General features: G+C 32.9%; 1 protein-coding gene across 2 annotated transcripts in view; it reads right to left on the bottom strand.

Annotated features, from left to right (window-relative positions):
* LOC113404044 (uncharacterized protein) overlaps positions 1-20335 on the bottom strand; it is a 184239-nt gene continuing 163904 nt past the window's right edge. For both annotated transcript variants that reach the window (XM_026644782.2, XM_026644783.2), the window contains exons 13-30: positions 15795-15941; positions 15448-15606; positions 14861-15005; positions 13433-13530; positions 10962-11118; positions 7008-7105; positions 6519-6603; positions 6129-6245; positions 5915-5992; positions 4714-4874; positions 4296-4435; positions 4101-4210; positions 3562-3781; positions 2531-2662; positions 2159-2283; positions 1708-1860; positions 1161-1317; positions 1-1054 (exon numbers count right to left, since the gene is read on the bottom strand). In XM_026644782.2, the coding sequence (XP_026500567.2) occupies positions 648-1054; positions 1161-1317; positions 1708-1860; positions 2159-2283; positions 2531-2662; positions 3562-3781; positions 4101-4210; positions 4296-4435; positions 4714-4874; positions 5915-5992; positions 6129-6245; positions 6519-6603; positions 7008-7105; positions 10962-11118; positions 13433-13530; positions 14861-15005; positions 15448-15606; positions 15795-15941 (2689 nt within the window). In that variant the 3' untranslated portion in view covers positions 1-647. The remainder of the gene's footprint in view (positions 1055-1160; positions 1318-1707; positions 1861-2158; positions 2284-2530; positions 2663-3561; positions 3782-4100; positions 4211-4295; positions 4436-4713; positions 4875-5914; positions 5993-6128; positions 6246-6518; positions 6604-7007; positions 7106-10961; positions 11119-13432; positions 13531-14860; positions 15006-15447; positions 15607-15794; positions 15942-20335) is intronic.

Below are 20335 nucleotides of genomic sequence, written 5' to 3'. Positions count from 1 at the left end.
AATCCGAAGACTTTTTTTTTTAAAACAGTTTTGCCGAATATATTTTATAATAAAACACAAAAAACGTAAATTATCAGAAAATATCGAAATATTTGAAACTGCACAAAAGGTAATTATCTAACTATAACGTGCTACTAAATGAATTACGATCACATATTCTGTTTCGTTTTCTTAAAACCATCCTATCTACTCGTTACAAATCCTATCGTTACTTGCCCGTTAAAAACCTACACCGTGAATACATTCAACAACGTGTGGAATATATCAATTGACAGTCTATATGCGGATTTTCCTATACTAAAGTTACAATCCCGCGTCGTACGCAAACATAATCACAACCACGATTAAAACCAATCCGCATTAATATCATAAATTCGTAGAGTAGCGCCGACACGAGGACACGCCCCGCATCGACGCTGTAGACGTTAATGTCAGTTAGCAAAGTCAGTCTTGATATGAGTTGAGGTCAAGCCGAGTGTGTTGTCAAATCCGGGAGCTCTGCCAATTCCGGGTAGAGGTCACGTCCGTATTTAGTATTCACCATTTATAAATTTTAAAGGACGGCGAAATCAGAGTCAAAGTTGGGTACATATTCGTCATATCCGGGTTAAGTCGTAATCAAATGTGAGATAGATTTAATAACTCACTTACAAAACATTCATTGGATTTTCGATAATGTTTACAGCAGCAGTAGTTGATCTAGCCTGCTTTCTTCTGAACAGGAAGTCGGCGAGGCTAGCAGCTCGTCGTGGCCCGCTGTCCTGCAGGAGTGTTTCAATATCCCCGCTACTTCTGGATTCCACTACTGGCTTAACAGTTTCGAGAGATCGCTTCGTAGTCTCATCCTGGGTGTAGTAGGTAGTGCCATCGAAATTCAGCGAGTGTGCCTTGGAGGTGATGAGGGAAACGACGGCGGGGAGAGTCGAAGCCTCGGCCAGGGAGTGCGGGCGCTCGAGGCGACGTAGGACGCGCGCTCGGACGGCGCTCGCAAGACTCTCGCGGGACGTTGACTTTCCATTCAACAGCTTTGGGCTCATTGAACCGTTTAGATTTTCTATAAATTAAATTATATTTAGTTAGGTAAAAAATAAACAGCAAAATCAACAGTATATTAAGTAAACCATATATTATTTATTTTTAGTTTGCAATTAAAAACCCACCCTTTGGAATTGACGCTCGTGGCGAGGGTCCCCCATCTTCATCGGTATGTCCTTCGGAGAGAGTCTCGAGAGGGCGGTGCTCAAGGCGCCGCTCGTCAATACCGTCACGGTCGGCACTAACGTCGCTTCCGGCGCCTGACGTCGATGGTGTTGGGTTCTACAAATAAAAAGAACATGAAAGGCAAAAACAACACCGAAATTATAAATTTAGTATCGACTTTAAGATATGTAAAACTCCGCTGACCTTCTCCTACAATATTTATACTAGAAATATAATTATAACAAGTTTTCGTTTTCCCCCATTCGATTGTTAACGATAGCTGGTCGTTGTTAGCCGTTTAATATAAGGGCAAAAACAGCAATAAAGTATACAAATTACATTTTATTTACATTTGTTTTCAAGGTACAGTTAAAAGGATATAAAAAATATTTAAACATTCCTTCCTCAAATTTAGCATTTATGCAAACCACTAATCGTTCACTTGTTTTCCATATTTTGTTTAAAAGGACAAAAAGAGCGGTTTATATGGAGATGTGACATACTTACAGCATAAATGTCTCTTATTCCCGCTTGCGGCGTCTCACCGATCCCGTCGAGGAAGAATGTAACCATGTTGCCCTTGCCCTTGACGTCAATAGTGCCGCGGCACCGGAGCCGGTAGCCACGAGTCGCCAAGATGTCATACACTTCTTGCGTCACCTTGAATATTCGCAATAGCTTTTATAGCACTTACCACGACACCGCTGTAAAGCATTCGCTTCAAGCAGTCACTGCACGAGCATGAAACGCTTTTGCATATTCTGTTAAATTCGCACAATCATCGCAGTGCCATTTATTTTATGACAAATGAAACTTACGAGAAATAAATGATGTATAAAATGTGGGTATTATTTTATACACATATAAGGAGGTACATCGTTTCAATCATTATCTTAACGACGAGAAAATTGATTAAATAATCATTGAAATTATATTATTTCTGTGTTGTATGCTTCACCTGGATGTGGTCGAGCAGTCCAGTGGAGTCCATTCGGGACGCAACGTTTACTGCATTGCCCCAAATGTCATATTGTGGCTTGCGGGCGCCGATCACGCCGGCCACTACCGGTCCAATGTTGATACCTACAAACGTACATAAAAACCCTCATTGTTAACTTAAATATATTAAATAAATAATTAAAATTAACATTCAACTTAGCAGTGCTAGTGCGACATCGGTACATTAATGTTTACAAGGCAAAGCAAATAAAACAATCGCTGTTATGCGTAATATTAATAATATCACAAATCGCAACGCCGCTGATTCGTTTTAAAACATACGTTTAAATCAGTAAAAATGTAATAAATTTCGTCGCTGGCTACATCTTACCAATTCTGATGCGGAAGCTGTTGAACGAATGCTCATTTACATATTGAAGTTGTTCGCGCAGGCGCAGTGCGTAGTCCGCCATTGCGGTGACATGGCGGTAGCCTCTAAGGTCTCTTGTAGCAACTGTTAGTCCTGCAAAAATAAAGCTTGTTTGAAATTTTGAATATTAATAATAACGCAATTAAATCAAAGGCAAATCCAAAATGTATAAAATATACATCAATAAATTAGCATTAATAAATTTACATACTAAATTTATTAAGGCTTTTTAATATTGTTACTAAGTACTATATCGTAACTTTTTTCTGGAAATTTGATTCGTTTGTCGCCGATGTTTATACTGTGTTTAGTATTTTAACAGGCATTTAATAGTTTTTTTTGTATTAGTAAAGAGAAAAATAATTAATTGGTGACGTGTGAATGTATAAAAGAGGCACAATGAAGAAATATCTAAGAATAACTGTACCCTTGTCAGAAAGCAAAAAAATATATAATACTATAAAATTATACAAAACATAGAATATACACAGTTATTTTTTTTATGTTACCATTTTTTTTAATCTTACAGTTTATATCCAGAGGAGTGGTTTTATTGCCTTTTTTAAATATAATCTCTAAATACTTTTCGTAATTGGTCAATATTCATATAGGCACATTTATCTTTCAAACAAAATACTAAATTTTTAATAGATCAGTTGAAAATTGTTATTCTAAATGTCTATGGGTAGCTTACTACCCTGTCATGAACAAATATAAATGTAATAAACACCGGTGAAGCAGTTTATTGCGAGGATTAATTATGACGAGGTTTACTTAGTTAGTCATAAAGAAATAAGTTATTTCAGTATAAAACATTAACTCGGAAAAACTTATATTCAATTAAATTACTTCACCGATACACAACTTACTCCAAGTTGGCTAAACTTTCATTAGTAAGTGAAATTACTTGAACGATCAATTTTAAAATAAGGCCGGAGAACATTACTTCTATAATAAATTAACTTCAAGGTTACTTAGAATAATTTGTTTACCAGACGCAGCCATGTAAGTCGCTCCCGTGCTCTTAATCTTCTCAATGTACTTGAACTGGTCCTCGGCTAAAATCTCGTCGAAGTCAGCTATGATCTCATTCAGAAGTCGGAGACATTCTACGCCTTCGTTGTTTCCCTCCAGCTCTACGTAGAACTCGGAGAAGTTCGGAATCGAAGCGAACATTACACACACTGACTCGCATTGCTCGTGATATAGTTCCTGATTAACAAAATGAGTGATTATTGGTTGATTTATTACATAAGTCGCGTTTGACTACCTTCAAAATAATTATTTTCAATATTATAGTAACAGTTTTGTCAGTAGTAATGGCTTTACTGAACAATTTTTGAAATGAAATAATGTTATGGGCCAGGGGATCCGACAAAGTGCGTGGTGACAATTACGTGGTGGTGGATTCAGCAGCATTGAGTTCTTATGTGCTTAATAATTTGCATTTAAAGTTCGTGCTGGACGATCGAAAAAATATCATGAGTGTGGAGGTTCTGACTATAGTATCGTAGTATATTTCTAATCTTACATCAATATTCTTGTCGCTGCAGAGGAAGTGTTGCGCAACGTGTTCCGGCAAGATGTTTGCGAGTAGTTTTCGGTTGTATGCCTCGAGATGTTCCATATCTTCCTTCTCATCTGTAATAACAATATGTTCTTACATCAAATACAATACATTTGAACATTGTTTAATTTATTATTACATAAAGTCTATATTACACACCCGTAGCTTGCAGTTTCCAGATGAAGTCAAGGCGGTATGTGCTCTCCGTCTGCTGAGAGTGTAACATCAGCGCCACTAGCGCACCGAGCGCTACCACGACGTTCGTCCAGTGTTGGTTCCAGTCCACATCGCATTTGTGCCTATATTTCGTAAAAAATATAATGTATCGTAACATTTCTGATTAAATTTATATCAATTGGTATGATTACTTAAATGGAATATCTCTTCATTTCCCGCTTTCTGAATTTTTATTTATGAATATTCAGCTAATGGTACATATTTATTGAGATTATTTATCAAATTGCGGAAACTATAAAATTAACGTATAGAAACGTTAGAACGTATTGATCATACTGTTGATTATATGATTATAATTGAATTTGTCATTTAGTAGGTTTATTTGGCGATAGAAACTTACTGATAATTGGAGAAGTGTTCTTGGTAGTAGAGATGCTTCTGGACCGTGACGGCAATATACGTCACACTGATCACGAACAGAACCAACGTCTTTATCATAGTGATGAGGATCTGGTGCACCGCACACAGGAACATCACCATCAGCGTCAGTTGTAGGTAGTGCTAGAAAAAATGAAAATGAATAATAAAATTAAATAATCGTAAGTAAACGTCGTTTTTATTTGTATAACGAGTGGAACTAGTAAATTTTAACCGAAAATCTGTGCTAATTTTGTGTTAATAATTAACTTCGTGTTCGGTAGTGACGAAAAATATTCTAAGGAATCTTTGTGTCTGAATAAAATCTGCATTAGAGTAGCATGTTTCACGTTTCAAACCTCCTCCTCAAAATGAGGCCTTGGCCACTGGCCCAGCGGTGGGACGTTTCCTTTATTTGAATTTAAGTCATCATTCGATGATTATGTTCGCAATTCGTGCTCGGTCGTGAAAGAAAACACGGTGATTGTAGATAGTTCAATCTATTATGAACTTTTCTATATTATTAACTATTATGAAGTTTCTTTTTCCCCAATCGCTCAGTGTGTAATGTAAGCTGCTAAAGTGTGTGTTCTGTTTCAATATGACCACACATACACTGATTTAAATGACCTATTTAAAATGAACTTATGTTTTTGATCGGATTAAGATCGCTTGATTAGGAGGCAAGTGCAATACAATGAAGCCATGATTATTTGATAAGTCTTAGACTTAGTACTTTCTGAAGATGTCTTAATTTTTTAAAATAAAATGCATAGTTTTAACGTCGTCTCTTTATTTTTTTCAATTAGAACTTTACCGATGACTCAACATCCACGGTAAATTGAATTAAACTAGCCACGTAAATCGAGCTGTGCTCGTCTCGAGACTGGCGCTCGCGTTGAGCCTCGGAAAATAGTGGTGCGCCTTTTCGTTGATTGAACTGACTATAAACTCGAATCGGCAAATGTCGAATACATTTTACACGTCATATATACCCGTAAATTCGTATTCGCAGAGGTGTAGCTAATAAAATAAACCCTTTCATGCGTACAGTGCCAGTTACATAGCAGGGCATCGGCTATGGGCTGATACTAAATAATAATTTTATTTTTATTTTTCATCGATTATGTTAAGTGATAGATGTAATCAATAAATATAATCGAGCACTAGGTCATTATACGTACCTCGTTGATGTCGTGTGGGCAATACGCGGTTCCGTCATCTGATGTTGGGGTCGTTCGAGGTGAGATCATGTATATTCCCTGGAATATAATAAACATAATTATATAATGTATTAAGTTTGTGACGTTCTAATACTCTGGGATTAGATCTTTGTTATTATTTTACATTTATTATTATTGTAATATGTCTAATTATTATGATTAATGTATACGTTACCATAATTATCTTGATCTGTAGGACGACAGCTCCCACCGCAATGAATGAGAGCAGTTGCGCAAGCGTGCGGTTGTTGTGTACACTCATCGCTAGCCGCTTTACCCGTGGACTCACGCGCTGTTTTTCGTACATTCGTTTATTAATAAATCGTATAATTATTCATCATATTTTTTTAATAATATATATTTAATACATTCGATTCGATTTAATATCAATCGTGATTATAATTTTGATTTTATAACCTAATATGTGAGTTATCTGTGCGCGCCGATGGTTAGAAATGTATACAACTAATTACATTGCTCATCATTTTATCATAATGACGTACTACTAGGCTATATAATTGTAACATTAAGTAAAATCAAATAGATTTTTACATATAGTATATACCTCAAAGTTAATGCTGAGCACCAAATACGTGAAGCTGAAGATGACAATTCCAGAAACAATAATCGTCGCGATGACCGCCGCGTTGCTGGACAAATAAACAAGAATAAATATTATAATTTTATTGTACACTAGCGACCCGACCCGTCTTCGCACGGGTGTAATTTATTAATAACGATATTGATATCATATCAATATGATTTATAATGAATAATGTAGCTTTCTAATAACGCCAATATTTTTAGAATCGGATTATTAGGTGAGATTAACTACGATATTAAAATAAAAAAAAAAAAAATCATTAAAAATATTAGTATAGACTAATATTACGAGATTAGCACGGAAAAAAACAATTTGGATCAAAGTCTTGAGAAGCGTGATAATACATGGTATGAAAAACGTGAAATATTGGTAGATATAACATATTAAGAAGTGAGTTTTAAAAATATTGACCTACGAATTAGTATTCTTTGAGAATTTTAATATACGTACATGTCGAAGACGAGAAGTTGAACAATGGCCACAGCAAAGTACACAACCAAGGAGCAGATGAAATATACTCTCAGCATCCTGTCCCTCTCAGCGGTGTACTATAAAACAACCAACAACATTCACAATAAATAAATAAATCAGTAACGAAAGCTTTTATTTGTAAATTGTAAATTAATTTTACGCGATATACGTCGAATCAATCAAAAATATTCATAACAATCTGCCCGTCTCGACTTCTTACGGGTAAAATTCAAACAAAGTTACGCCTCCCATTTCCCTCTTTGACGTTAAAATTTCCAAAGACTCTTTATTAGTGAGGTTCTACATTGCGAAAGGAACTAAGTTAGTAACTAGGGTAAATTTCCAGTCAATCGGAGCAATAGTTTCAGAAATCTCGTGATGAGCAAGTCAGTGGTATTTCACTTATAATCAAAATACCTTCTTGTTATCCAAACCTTAAAATTAAAAAAAATAATTATTACAATGATAAATATAAAAATGTTCTTTATTTTACTTTTGTAAAATGCATTTATAATTATATATAAGTATACGTTTCATGTGTTGCCACTTGGAATAATGTTGAATATGAGTTGTTTTTAAGAATATTATGATTACAATACAAGTTTTAAAACAAGATAACGCAATGAATCTTTTCTGTGTTGAGAAAGAAAAAGCTAATTTACTTTGAAACTTAACCCGCCCCTAAAACCAATTTATCTCTTCAAACACTTTTACGTGATCTCGAATATAGTTTAAGAATGATACATTTAAAAAGTTTTATAAAGAATTTTATGAATAAAACCATTTTCTTTTATTGCTTCGCTATGTACTATCTAATGTGATATTCCTTATTTGACATAAATACGCAACAGTTTTTTTTTTTAATTCATCAGTTAGAGGTGTTTAAGGAAGAATTACATTATATCTTTATTTCTTTGAGTTCATTTATAAATATCTGATCGCTGCTAAGAATAGGTAAAAAAAAATCTTAACATTCGAGAATAATCGGGTGGCCTGAGATGTTTCGGTTGGTAAATCCCTTCGGGCAAACGGTTAATTTGTATTATAAATTACTTTGAAACTTTTACGCTTCAGTAACTTTGAAGGCCACATTCATACGTTATGTTTTAGTTAATTGTTACTTTGAAATTATTAATCATAATAATTAATGTATTCTACCTTGATACATATCATTGAACTACCTTAATTTACACGTTGGTCTAGCGAGTAGTTTATAAGGATATCGATTTTCAAGTTCTGAATTCAAACCGCAGGTCGGGACAGCGATAAGGTTTTTCTATCAATCAATAGTTCTAAACTTCTCGGGCTACTAAGCCCGGAGTTTAGAAGGCAGCAGAGTTTATATTTGTATAGTTGGAAAGCATGTAGAACCTGCGCCTCATTTATTTTCACTCGTGTACATGTGCTACGCAGTTGAATATCTCCCCATAGATTAGCCGCCTTTGGAGAAATCACTCAGGAATATAATCAACAAATTTAAGTGTGAACAGTAACAGGTTGTTAAAAGTTTTTGCGTTCCTTACAATAATATTATTTATTAAAATTACGATAAGCTAGTCCAAGATAGGAAACAATCGACGTTCTACGGGTAGCGCTAAACGTGTGCCGGTCGATCCTTTAACAGAAGGGTAATATAGGGGTTTTGATATATCTATATATACAATTTATTATACCTTTTCTCATAAATATTACCAATATTTAATGATAATTATGATGTTTATTAGATTTTTTTTTTAAATATTTGCAGTGTTTATAGGAATTATTTTTTTTAAAGAAAAATTATAATACATCATGTTATTATTATTACAACGAGCTATAGTAGCGAAACAAGACTCACCGAAAGATTCATTCATAAAAACGAACGCAACGTTTGTAAACTTTGTTGATCAATTATTGGGACGCCGGCAATTATCGGCTACGGACGATAGCGTTTCCAGTTCCAACTCGAAGTTCGCCATGCGTGTACGCCGTGTGTACGTCTATTCATCACTTATTCATGTGGAAATTCGTTTGAAGTGACTTTTAATTGAACTACTCTTATATTCTGCACCAACCGCATCGGTTGTATTTCAGGTTATGATTCTTCATAAAAAAAGTCTCGACAATTATGCAAAAATATTTATCACTCTTGATGACTGTCTTCTTATTCTGCTTAATCACCTGATTTTTTTATTTAGTGTATTTTTTTTAACGCATATTTCCTAAATAACAATTTTAAACTGGCTGACTGACATATTACGCTCAGCTTAAGCGGGTGGCTATATTCCATTTCCACAGGAGTTGTTTATGTAACGTAGCTATGTTACCCTATTATATACTTTCAATTATTAAAAAAAAAACAACATCTTAATTTCGCGAAAAATATTTTATTGATTAAAATAAGACAAACCGTATGAGTGCTGTATAAGGTTTTAATATCCTATTCAATATTAATTTAACGTGACGTTGCAATTTTAATACACGTAGATATATTTAATTATTAAAACTGTAGCGTTTTTTAAAGTACACTTTAGAAAAGTGTATTTAAGCGTATAAGTGATAACAGCATTAATTTCGTCTATATCGTATACTGGCAACAAGCCAAGGGCTTATGCTATTTCCAGACCTAGACCAACATGCCTTAATGTGTATATAAAAAAAATATTTTACTTAACACACTGACTTACAATTTACGTGAGATTTTATACAGTATTATGTATATCTCACAGTAATGTTGCAATACATTTAATCGAATATGCAGTGTCTATTATATTCCATTATATATAATTAAAAAACCGATGTACCCGATGGGATCACCTATCGGACTTTTTTAGAGTAGACTCTACTTTTATCTACTCTACTCCTCTTTTCTAACTACTCTCCTTTCCGAACCGGTGGTAGTGTTTAATCTGACTTACAATAAGTAAGTATAATGCTTCTATATTGAATAAATGAGTTTGAGTTTGAGTTTTAGTTTGACTCAAGAGTTATTTACCTTAGGCAAAGCACACTATCTATGTATATAACCCTGATACCTAATATAAAGTTCTGCAATCAATTAACTATAAAATATTTTATGTTCAGATTTGGTAGTCTACCTATTATTGATTTACGAAAACGTTCACAAACACTTAATAAAACGCTAAAGCACAAGGAATCTTGCAAATAACTATTTAGACCCAAATAGTTAATCACGTGTAGAATTAATCACTATTTTACACAAGTTTAATAGGTTTCATTCAAACTTAAAAGTTTTAATCCTTGGTATATACCGCGTATCCCCATGTATCTAGACTGTCTGATTAAGGAATACACATTAATTCACATTTTATAATGCGAGGCTATTTTTTACTGCGTTATAAAATGCACTCAACCAAATCGAAGCAATATCAACTAAGCGGTTTTCAAAAAACCTATTTCTAAATTTAAATAAGAACACTGAATTAATTTAAAAAAAGACAATTTTAGGTTTGACAGTATAATAATTTAATAATGAATACTATAGAATAAATATGAAATTCTATTTTTAACATTTGTTTTAAATATACAAACTTTCATCCCCAATTTCACCCTTTTAAGTTAATTTTCAAAAATTCTTACATTCTACCTTTAACTGAATAGAATAATAAATGCCGATTTCCATTTCCATACAAACCTATAGCCCCCATTTAACCATTTTATAAACTTTGTTAAATTTGAAATGCAACTGTTTTCATAACAATTACATAGTTTTTATCGAGTAAAATGAAGAAAACTTCATAATTTATCTTTTTTAAATCCGAGGACGTCATAAGAAGTAGCTAATGACTATGTATTAAACGGTCCGAGAAGGATATACATAATTACTAAAATGCAAGGAAGAGTTAAAGTAATATAAATATTTTGACGTATTTGACATTTTTATCAAATTTAAAGTAAAATAAACATGACACAATTACATTAGTAAGAAGTTACCTTGCGTTCCAGCTTATTATCGCGGAAAGTCAGTGTGAATGGCTGGCAGTGCTCGGCGCGGAGACGGTCGATGGAGCGGGCATCAATTGCCTTCATTAGATACTCGTTCACCTCATCCTCTGGTTTCTTATTCTCATTGTTCGTATCCACACCGATCCTAAGAATTTATTCGATGCGGTAAGTTTTCTATTACAAAGGATTCTATTGTTCCTTTCGAAAGATAAACTTTTAAACGATTGGTTAAATTAAATAAAACTTTTTAACTTTATATCTCATCTTTAGTCCTAAAGATACGTAAATAATATAGTTTATTTTATTATAACCTGAAATATATTGAGTTTTTTTAACTTATTACATAATAACATAATTACGAATTACTGCGTTATTATTAATGATCATTGATCAGATTATTCTCATCAATTTTCATTTCGAATTGAAGATGCCGCACTGTAAGTACAATCGAAGCGATTTTAATTTAAAATTTCAAACTGGTGAACTACATCCAGCTTGACCTGAATTTAGCTCTGTTTCCAAAACAATAGACTCTCATATGTCAAGTGCAGAGGATTTAACTGCCCGCTTTATATGCTCAAGCATTTTTTGTTTCATATGCGTACGTAACGTTAATAATAATTTTCAATTACGTATTATAATTGTTCTTTATACATTTTATTAATCAAAGCTTTGAGATTTGTTCATTTTGAAATTATAAGAGCTATAATAGATGATTGATGATTGTATTAAAATATAAGTTGACTTTAAGGTTATTTAATATGTTTTTTATGTATTTTGTTCGTAGGTATTCGTTCTTTACGATTTCATTTATTCATCATCGATCGCATTAAAGATATAACCGCAATGCAGTGCCGTGTAGCTCTCGTAATCATATCAGTAAAAGAGCTCGATTTTCTTTTAAATAAACTTGTGGTTTTCAATTTTCATTACTTAACATTGGTCTTTAATAAATATTAGTAATATGAATACTTTATTTTCCTTTTGGGAAGAGAAAAAAAAGGAATTTCAATTTTTTTATTTATTTTACATGTAAAATGTTTTAGAAAACATGTACAAAATTTATCGTTTCTTAATAAAGTCTTAAGTTTTGAGATTATTTTTTTTTTGTTATATGATCTCGAATATTTTGTTTCGCAAAGTTCTTAAGTCGACAAAGAAGACAGAACAAACTGCGAGATCGCAATTTTGAAACAAAGAGCAATCACCGAGCTTAGAAAAGAACGATGATTTTAAGTTCACAATTATTGTACTTTTAAAAAGAAATTTCAGTGCCAGTAATTTGCAATGAAGAATTTAATTTATTTTTTATTTTTGTAAAAAGTTTCAATTATGTGTATTTAAATGCAGTCAAAGAAAAAACTATAATGATATAATAAACAAAGTCATCTAATATTTACGTATAAATGTATATTCCATATTTGTTAGGTTAGTTAAAAATTCCAGATTAATGTTAAAGTGTGTATTATTCACACGCAATTTCAAAGATTAAAATTTTAGTACAATGTTATTATACATATTAATCAAGTTCATTTGAAACATCCATAATTTTAGTTATTTTAATTAATGAGAATTTAATATAAATTAAAAAATATATTATTTATAAAATAAGACGGCAGAAAGAAACATGAGAAGTCTATAAAATATTTAGTCTCAATAATTAATTTATAAGCAAGTCCGACATAGTTATTAACGACTTGACGAGTAATACGAAATACCTATGTCGCTAACATTGAAACGAAGAGCAAACATTTGTAATTAATTTCATTAGCATTGATGCGAGTCATAATTTATCATTTTATTCTTAAAAAAGTCTTCCATATCATTATGAATTTACAAATAAACTCTTCAACTTGAAATTAAACAAATTTAAGTACTTGCAACATAAATATTCAAGTACTCTTTAAATAAAAAGATTTTTGGCTTGGTTTTGTGTACAATACAACAATATTGTTACTTTTTTTTACAGCAACAGCGGCCTCGGCGGTGAATTACTGGATTCCGCCTGAATTTGTTGTTATGAGCAGGCTTGTCCTACCAGCGGATTCCTTTTTACCTAGCTAAACTTGAGGTACATGACTCTCACCAGCATCAAATAAACACCAGGTAAAACCGGAACTCATACAACTTTTAGATAAGCCCACCATTTGGTTATCATACAAGAATTAGAAATAGAACAGCGTCCGTAGTTAGAACATAATATGTGATGTTGTGTTGGTGGGAGTAAAACGTCCCTTACAAATAATATGCTATTATATAAAACCTTCATATTTCCCGTAAAACAGTCACTGTTAAATATATAGTTAATGATCCAAAACCAATTCTTTATGCTACAAATTCATCGTAGTACATTCACATCATCGAACTCTATAAAGATTTCGACATCGATTCGATTCCCTTGGACGTTATTAGTTATTTGTATGAAGTATAATTATGGACGATAAATTCATTTGACTTACTTGGAGGAGTGTTTCCCATGCTGTGATCCGTGTCCCATAACGCGCATTTCCTTAGATACATTTCCGTTTAGTGAGAACGAATTCTGAGGTTTCTTGTCCTGATAAATAAATATAAATATTTATGTACAATATTATTGATCATAATGGATTTCAGAACGGTACTTTTTAAATCTTTGTATAAGGATTGGAATAGATTTTTACATTATATTAGCAGCCTGTAAATTTACCACTGCTGGGCTAAGGGCTCCTCTCCCTTTGAGGAGAAGGTTTGGAGCATATTCCACCACGCTACTCCAATACGGGTTGGTGGAATACACAAGTGGTAAAATTTCGTTGAAATTAGACACATGCAGGTTTCCTCACGATGTTTTCCTTCACTGCCGAGTACGAGATGAATTATAAACACAAATGAAGCACATGAAAATTCGGTGGTGCTTGTTTGGGTTTGAACGCGAAATCATCGGTTAAGATGCAAGCGTTCTAACCACTGGGCCATCTCGGCTCTTGGAATAGATGTTTCGAATTATTTCATTATTTCCGATGTTTAGATTTTATTAAACAACTCATATAAATAAAATCATAGACAATGCGGTAGGTTTTGTGACACGCACCGAAAGACAGCACATTATTTACATTGTATCATTACTATAACCATGGCATGTTTTGATTAAAATTTAATTGCATCCGTACGAATACTGGGCAATATTTGGGATTGTAATAACACACGGTGAAGTGAAAAGCGTTTTCGTATAAACAAACTCTTCAACTAAGGTAAATAGACCTTCAATATTTGCACAAAATGTGTACACTATGAGCGAATATTTTACGATTTATAATGATTTAATATATGAATTTTTTTTTAGTAACATCTACGTATTATTTTCATATATTTTAATACGTATATATAATATTAAAATTAGAAACACATATTAGTAAGTGTATTATACGTTTGTGTAATTTAAAAACGTTTGAAATATTTTAAAATTTTATATAATTCTGTACTCATATATTAATCTCGAGAATATTTTAGTATATCTAAATAACATAAGGTGTAGCGTATATTTGAATGGAGTAAGAATGTTGATGGAAATAATAATCAAAACCGACAGTTCGGACCCTTTTCCAACAAAAGAATAGGGCTAAGGGTGCGTGCACAAAAACGATGAAATAATCATCTAATAGTTCGACAATTGATTACTTTTCGGTTGACTTCGTAATATATATTAAAATCGTTTCTTTTCGACGAATAAAACAGGAAGGAATCCGTACCAACACACTTAGGTATAAGTTGAATGAAATACGTTTTTTTTTTTTTTAATTATATTGCAAAAATTTAATCATTATCAACGCGCTCAGGCCGTACCGCTGTAATTGTAATGTATTTGTACTTCAATGCAATCGTGTTGTTCGAATTGTCTGTCTACTTACCACTCGGCTAGTGTCATCCGGTACAATGAGGTATGTCTCAATATTATGATCCTTCAGATATACGTTACGGAGACCACCATATCCTGGTTCAACTTTGTAATCTTCGCCGAGGCATCGTAGGGTTTCCTTTGTAATATGTACTCGCCTATAAGAGCATTCAAAATATTAATAATTGATCCACAATGTATACTTAATGAGTAAGTATTATATTAACGATACGGAGCGGATTGAAGTTTGTTTTCGCCCTAGGCCTTTTCACCGGGGTACCGGGGTACCGGGGTACCGTTCTGTTTTTGTAACAATAATACTCTTGTTTCTTATCAAAATATTGTCAATGTAAATAGCTAAGCCATGTCAACAATTATTGGTTGGTTGGTTTAATTATTAAAATAAATATTTACCATTATTATACACGTTCAAAATATTTTTCTAAATTTAGAAACTCTAAAAAAAGATAGTCATTCAAATCTTATCATTGCACATATATAAGTATACCTAGTTCATTATTTCATCACTTAACGGATTTAAGCGATATTCCTTGACCCTAGTGCTCGTATATAAATATATATTAAATTGATTTTATATACCCAGCGACTCCACCGCTCTCCATGTAGTTGGCAAGTGTAACATCATTTGACCACACATCAAACTGCCACTTGCGTAGTCCGAGGACGACGCAGTGTACTCGTCCGGTATGGATGCCCACGCGCATGTTCACATTCACCGCCATCACCTCACGTACCAGACTGACAAAATATTTTTATATTACTTTCTATATATATTATAGATAAAGTAAAACAGTACGTCAATTTATTTTCGTCGTAAGTACATCGCAGATAATAACAAATTGTTGAGGTTAATCTATAAGTAACAACTCTTTTTTAAATGTGTATTAATAATATTATGTTAGAATAATAAAATATGATTAACTTACGCAATCGCATCAATCATGTCGAGTCCCATTTCAACGCAGCACTTGGCATGGTCATCGCGAGCTTCCGGTAGACCCGACACGCAGTAATAGCAGTCGCCCAAGAGCTTGATTCGAAGGCAATGGTGCTCCGCCGCGAGACGATCAAATCTAAGACATTTGTAGCAGAGTTTATAATGATGATGATTATATTAAATGTTAATAATTTTAAAAAATCTTACAAATAGTATCACAGATGCAAAACCAACCAAGCTTTCCGAGATTCTCCACGCGCCGATATTATAATGTAGCAAGTATTACGAACTTTACGTGAAACATTATTAAAATATTCATTGAATTAATGTGAAATTATAACTACAGAGCATAATAAAACCGGAGGCGTCTTTTTTAAAGTACCGACTATTTTATAACTACATAATTTACTTTGAATACAGCTGAAACAGCTCTTCGTTTAGTGAAGTGCAGTCAGGAGCAGTTCTCTCTAAGTTTTGTTTACATTGAACTCTTTAAATTTACTTAATGTTAATTAATGAATCTAATTTGAAAAAAAGTGAAACTATACTAATAATTATTGAATTATCTTTTTATAAAATACGGCTGTGCGCGTGTTCCATTCTCTTAAAGGTCTTGTCTTAATTGATGATTGTTTATAAGTTTAGTTTGTGTCACTGTAATAAGTGAAGCTGTTACCTTCAATCAATAAAAAAAAAAAATTAATCCAGGTTTTTTTCCTCACGTATAATAACATATTATACTCATCAATGAAAACTCCCAGAACTTCTCTTATATATATTTTTTTATTACTTGTTAATATTTTGTTTGTTTAAAAATATCTCGTAAAAATAAAATCTTTATTTTACCCGTACGAAGTCAGGAACGGGTCACAGGTTATGATTCTTATGAATTGTAGTAATAATATAACTTTTCCTCAATACAGAATGTTAAATAAACTTTATTAGGTTTGTATTATTTTACAATTCTACGAATATATATTTAACTCGGGTTTATTTTATTCATTGAAAAATTTCCAAGAGACCTATTTTCTTTTAAATAAGGACTGTAATTTATTAATGGCTCCTTTTCAAGACGTTAATGTTGTCGGAAACGGCATTCTAATACGTTTAGTACATTGCACGTCCAGTTATCGTAATGAGGGACGATAGAAACTAGTACATTGAAAACTGCAAATCTATTTTAGGTGTTTATAATTCATGTCATCTGCTTATAATAAGCCTGCAGGCGTTGGATCAAATTCTACCACAGTAAATAATTAAACCAATATCAGCTTCAACCCTTTTCCATAAAAGGACCAAGGACCAAGAATTGCATTGTAGAGCAGTGGGATTTTACCTGCCGTTGCTTTCTCCATTTCTGAGACTGAAACTAAATTACATTGAGACTTTGTACAATGCTTAATTTTAACACCACTAGGCTTTCCAGTCGGAACTAAGCCAGTCCAATTACGAGCATCGAGGTTCCTCTCGTTACTCGTCGTCTTCGCATGTCGTTACAGGTTAATGAACCCTAGTGGTGGTGGATCAGAAATAGTACTGTTCAATCACAATGGGTGGCGTGAGTTTTACCGAAATTCCTTACAAACAATTGAAGATTGGTACCAAGCATAGGTAGTAGTACTATTATTATCTTGCAATTTCTACGCTGAACTATACTGTAACTAACAATATACTCTCTATGTACCACTATAACCCAAATTTTTTTTCTTTTATCCACTCATTGAATTGAATTTAAAAAACTGTGTAAGCATAATATTTATGTAGTTTAATAAACAAAAAGATTCCATTTCAAAACAATTAAATACTTCTAGTAAATAATTTATAACTTAGATTGCCTCATTGGTCTAGGGGCTAGATGTAAGACTACAGATCCCACGGTTCTGGTTCAAGTTCAAGGTCGGGTCGACCGAAAAGTAATTGAGTTTTTCTTTCGAAAATTCACATTAAAACCCCCGAAGTCAGGCAGTTGGAAGTATGTGCACTGCTTTGTCTCGAAAAGCCGTTAGTCCTGTGCCTGAATTTGCGCCTTTCCGGATTTGCCGTCCCATCCGATTATGTGAGTGACGGAATATTTAGTGCTTATATTTGCACACACTCACAATATGTCCTACGTAGTTGGTTGGTCTCTTATGAGATTTGCCACCGTGACCGAAATCGGCCGGAAGATGTCATCAAAATAATTTAATATAATTTTTAGGCTTAATAATATTGATAGAATAAGTAGCACCGGTAACCGAGAAGCTATGTGGAAGCCGGCTATCATGGTATGGGCATGTTACGCGGAGGAATGAAGACCATGTTATGAGGAAGGTCTTGAGCATGGATGTGGATGGATAGAGAGTTAGGGGACGACCAAAGAAACGATGGATGGATTTTGTGAAATACATTAGGCTAGAAAGAATGTTACTTGTGAGATGACTTCAGACAGAGAATTATGTAAGAAGAAGACAAGCTGCGCAGACTCCAAATAAAATTGGGATAAGGGCAGGAGGATGATGAATATTGGTATTATTTGACTTGAGAATATGATTTCAATATACGGTACCAATTGATTATGTTAAAACGATTACCTTCATTACAGCATGAATATTAACATCACAAAAATCAACGAATTATTCCGCGATCGGGAACCTTTCTTGAGAAAAGCTTCGTCCTTGTTTTAAAATTCTGATATACATTTGCATTACAGAATATTTACAGCTAATTTACTTACTTGGTGTAAATAAATTCAGGGCCAAAGCCATTTGCCTGTATATATTTGAGATTTGTAAATGGCGAAATACTTGACTTTACATTGAAATATAAGGGATGAATAACAATAGCTTCAGGATTAATATGTGATGTTCAGGTCGTACCTGATTTCTATTACGAGTAAGAACGAGAATATACAACTGTATTTTCTATGTCTAGTTTGTACTAATTTTTTCGAGCAATGCAGTGAATGCGTTCGAAAACCTGAGATTACACTGTGAACCCATTGTAGCCAATCCGTAGCCAAGTACTCAGCATTAGATGTAGTGCATTATGATTTCAAATGGATTAGAGACCATACTAAGGTTATTAAGAGAGAACTACTTCTGATATAAGTTTAATCATTAAATTCGCTCATGATAAAGTTAAGCTATTTCGAGATATATCTGTTTCACACAATATGTTTAGCATAAAATATACATATAATATACGGTATGACGAGATGCTCCAATATTTTTCCTCAAAGGAAGAGGAGGCCTTAGTTTAGCAGCGAGACATTTGGAGGCTGTTACTAAAAAGTCATAAGACTTACAAGCAACCCGCTCCAAATACACACCCGGTGCAATTCATTAATAAAGAAAATTATATAATATTAATATAATCTATACCCTAGCAAGTGCTAATAATGTAACTTTCTACAAGTGATTCTCTCGTACATAAAAACAAACAAATTTTGCCTCTTTAATATCAGTAATATATTTTTTAATAAAATGTAGCAAGATATCGTATATTTTTCTTTTGAAATTGAAATAAAACGCGTGTACAATAATGGAAAGGTTTCAATATTTCGTAATAGTCGAAAGAGGTTCCATCAATAAGAGGTGGCGGTAAATCGATTGAATATATTAGGCAAGATCGGTGTAATGTTACCGTCTTCGGCACGTGCGTAATAAAATGTTACGTTTTTGTAAGTTTTCCAGACCAAAGGTTTAATATGGACGTAAGTATTGTTATAGAATATATTTAATATTATTGTATGTATAGTGTGTACACACACCAGGATATGATTGCAGGTTTTTATTTTAAGTGTGTCTCATTGAAAATTGTAATTCTACATGAAAATTGGTTCACATGAAAATTTTAGTCAATATTGACGTATATGTAATAAGACGTCATAACAGTATAAATACTGTACGGTATAATAGTAAGTAGTAGAAGTTTTAGTTCGTTATCTTTTTGATTATTAAACGAAAGGCAGATGGAGCGTACGGAAGATCATAGTGAATCAACAAAAGCGAATACAAACAGTGTTTTTATTAAATAACAGTTTCTTTTTACGGAAATAATTAATGAAGTGATTGCACTTTAAATTTTTTATCCGAAAGTACCAGAAGAGTTATGAATCATAAAAAAATTAAATACCATTTGACAGTAACACCGTTAACATGTGTGGGACACAATATTAAGAAATAATGGAGGTCGGGTTTTAAGTGAGCCCGTCTAAATAGTTATCACCCACTCAAAATATATTCTAATGCTTAATAATCATACTTAGTATTGTTGTATTTTGGTTTAAATGTTGAGTGAGCCAATGTAACTACAGGAACAAGGTACGTAACATATTACTTCCCAAGGTCGCTTAGTGCGTTGTGTATGTAAGGACTTTTCACTTGTTTTCCGATATAATTACACAAGTCACATAACTGTAGTTTATTGTACATTTAACATAACGCGTTATATATACAAAATATATTATAAAATTATAATGTGCTATGTCCACACTATTTATTTTTACACGGTTAGGTATCAGGACATTTGTATATATACTATATAATAATA

The sequence above is a fragment of the Vanessa tameamea genome, chromosome Z, assembly GCF_037043105.1.
Source record: "Vanessa tameamea isolate UH-Manoa-2023 chromosome Z, ilVanTame1 primary haplotype, whole genome shotgun sequence".
In the NCBI taxonomy this organism is placed as follows: domain Eukaryota; kingdom Metazoa; phylum Arthropoda; class Insecta; order Lepidoptera; family Nymphalidae; genus Vanessa; species Vanessa tameamea.
Note: the sequence above shows the minus strand (reverse complement) of the source record. Positions and strands in the feature narration are given on the sequence as shown.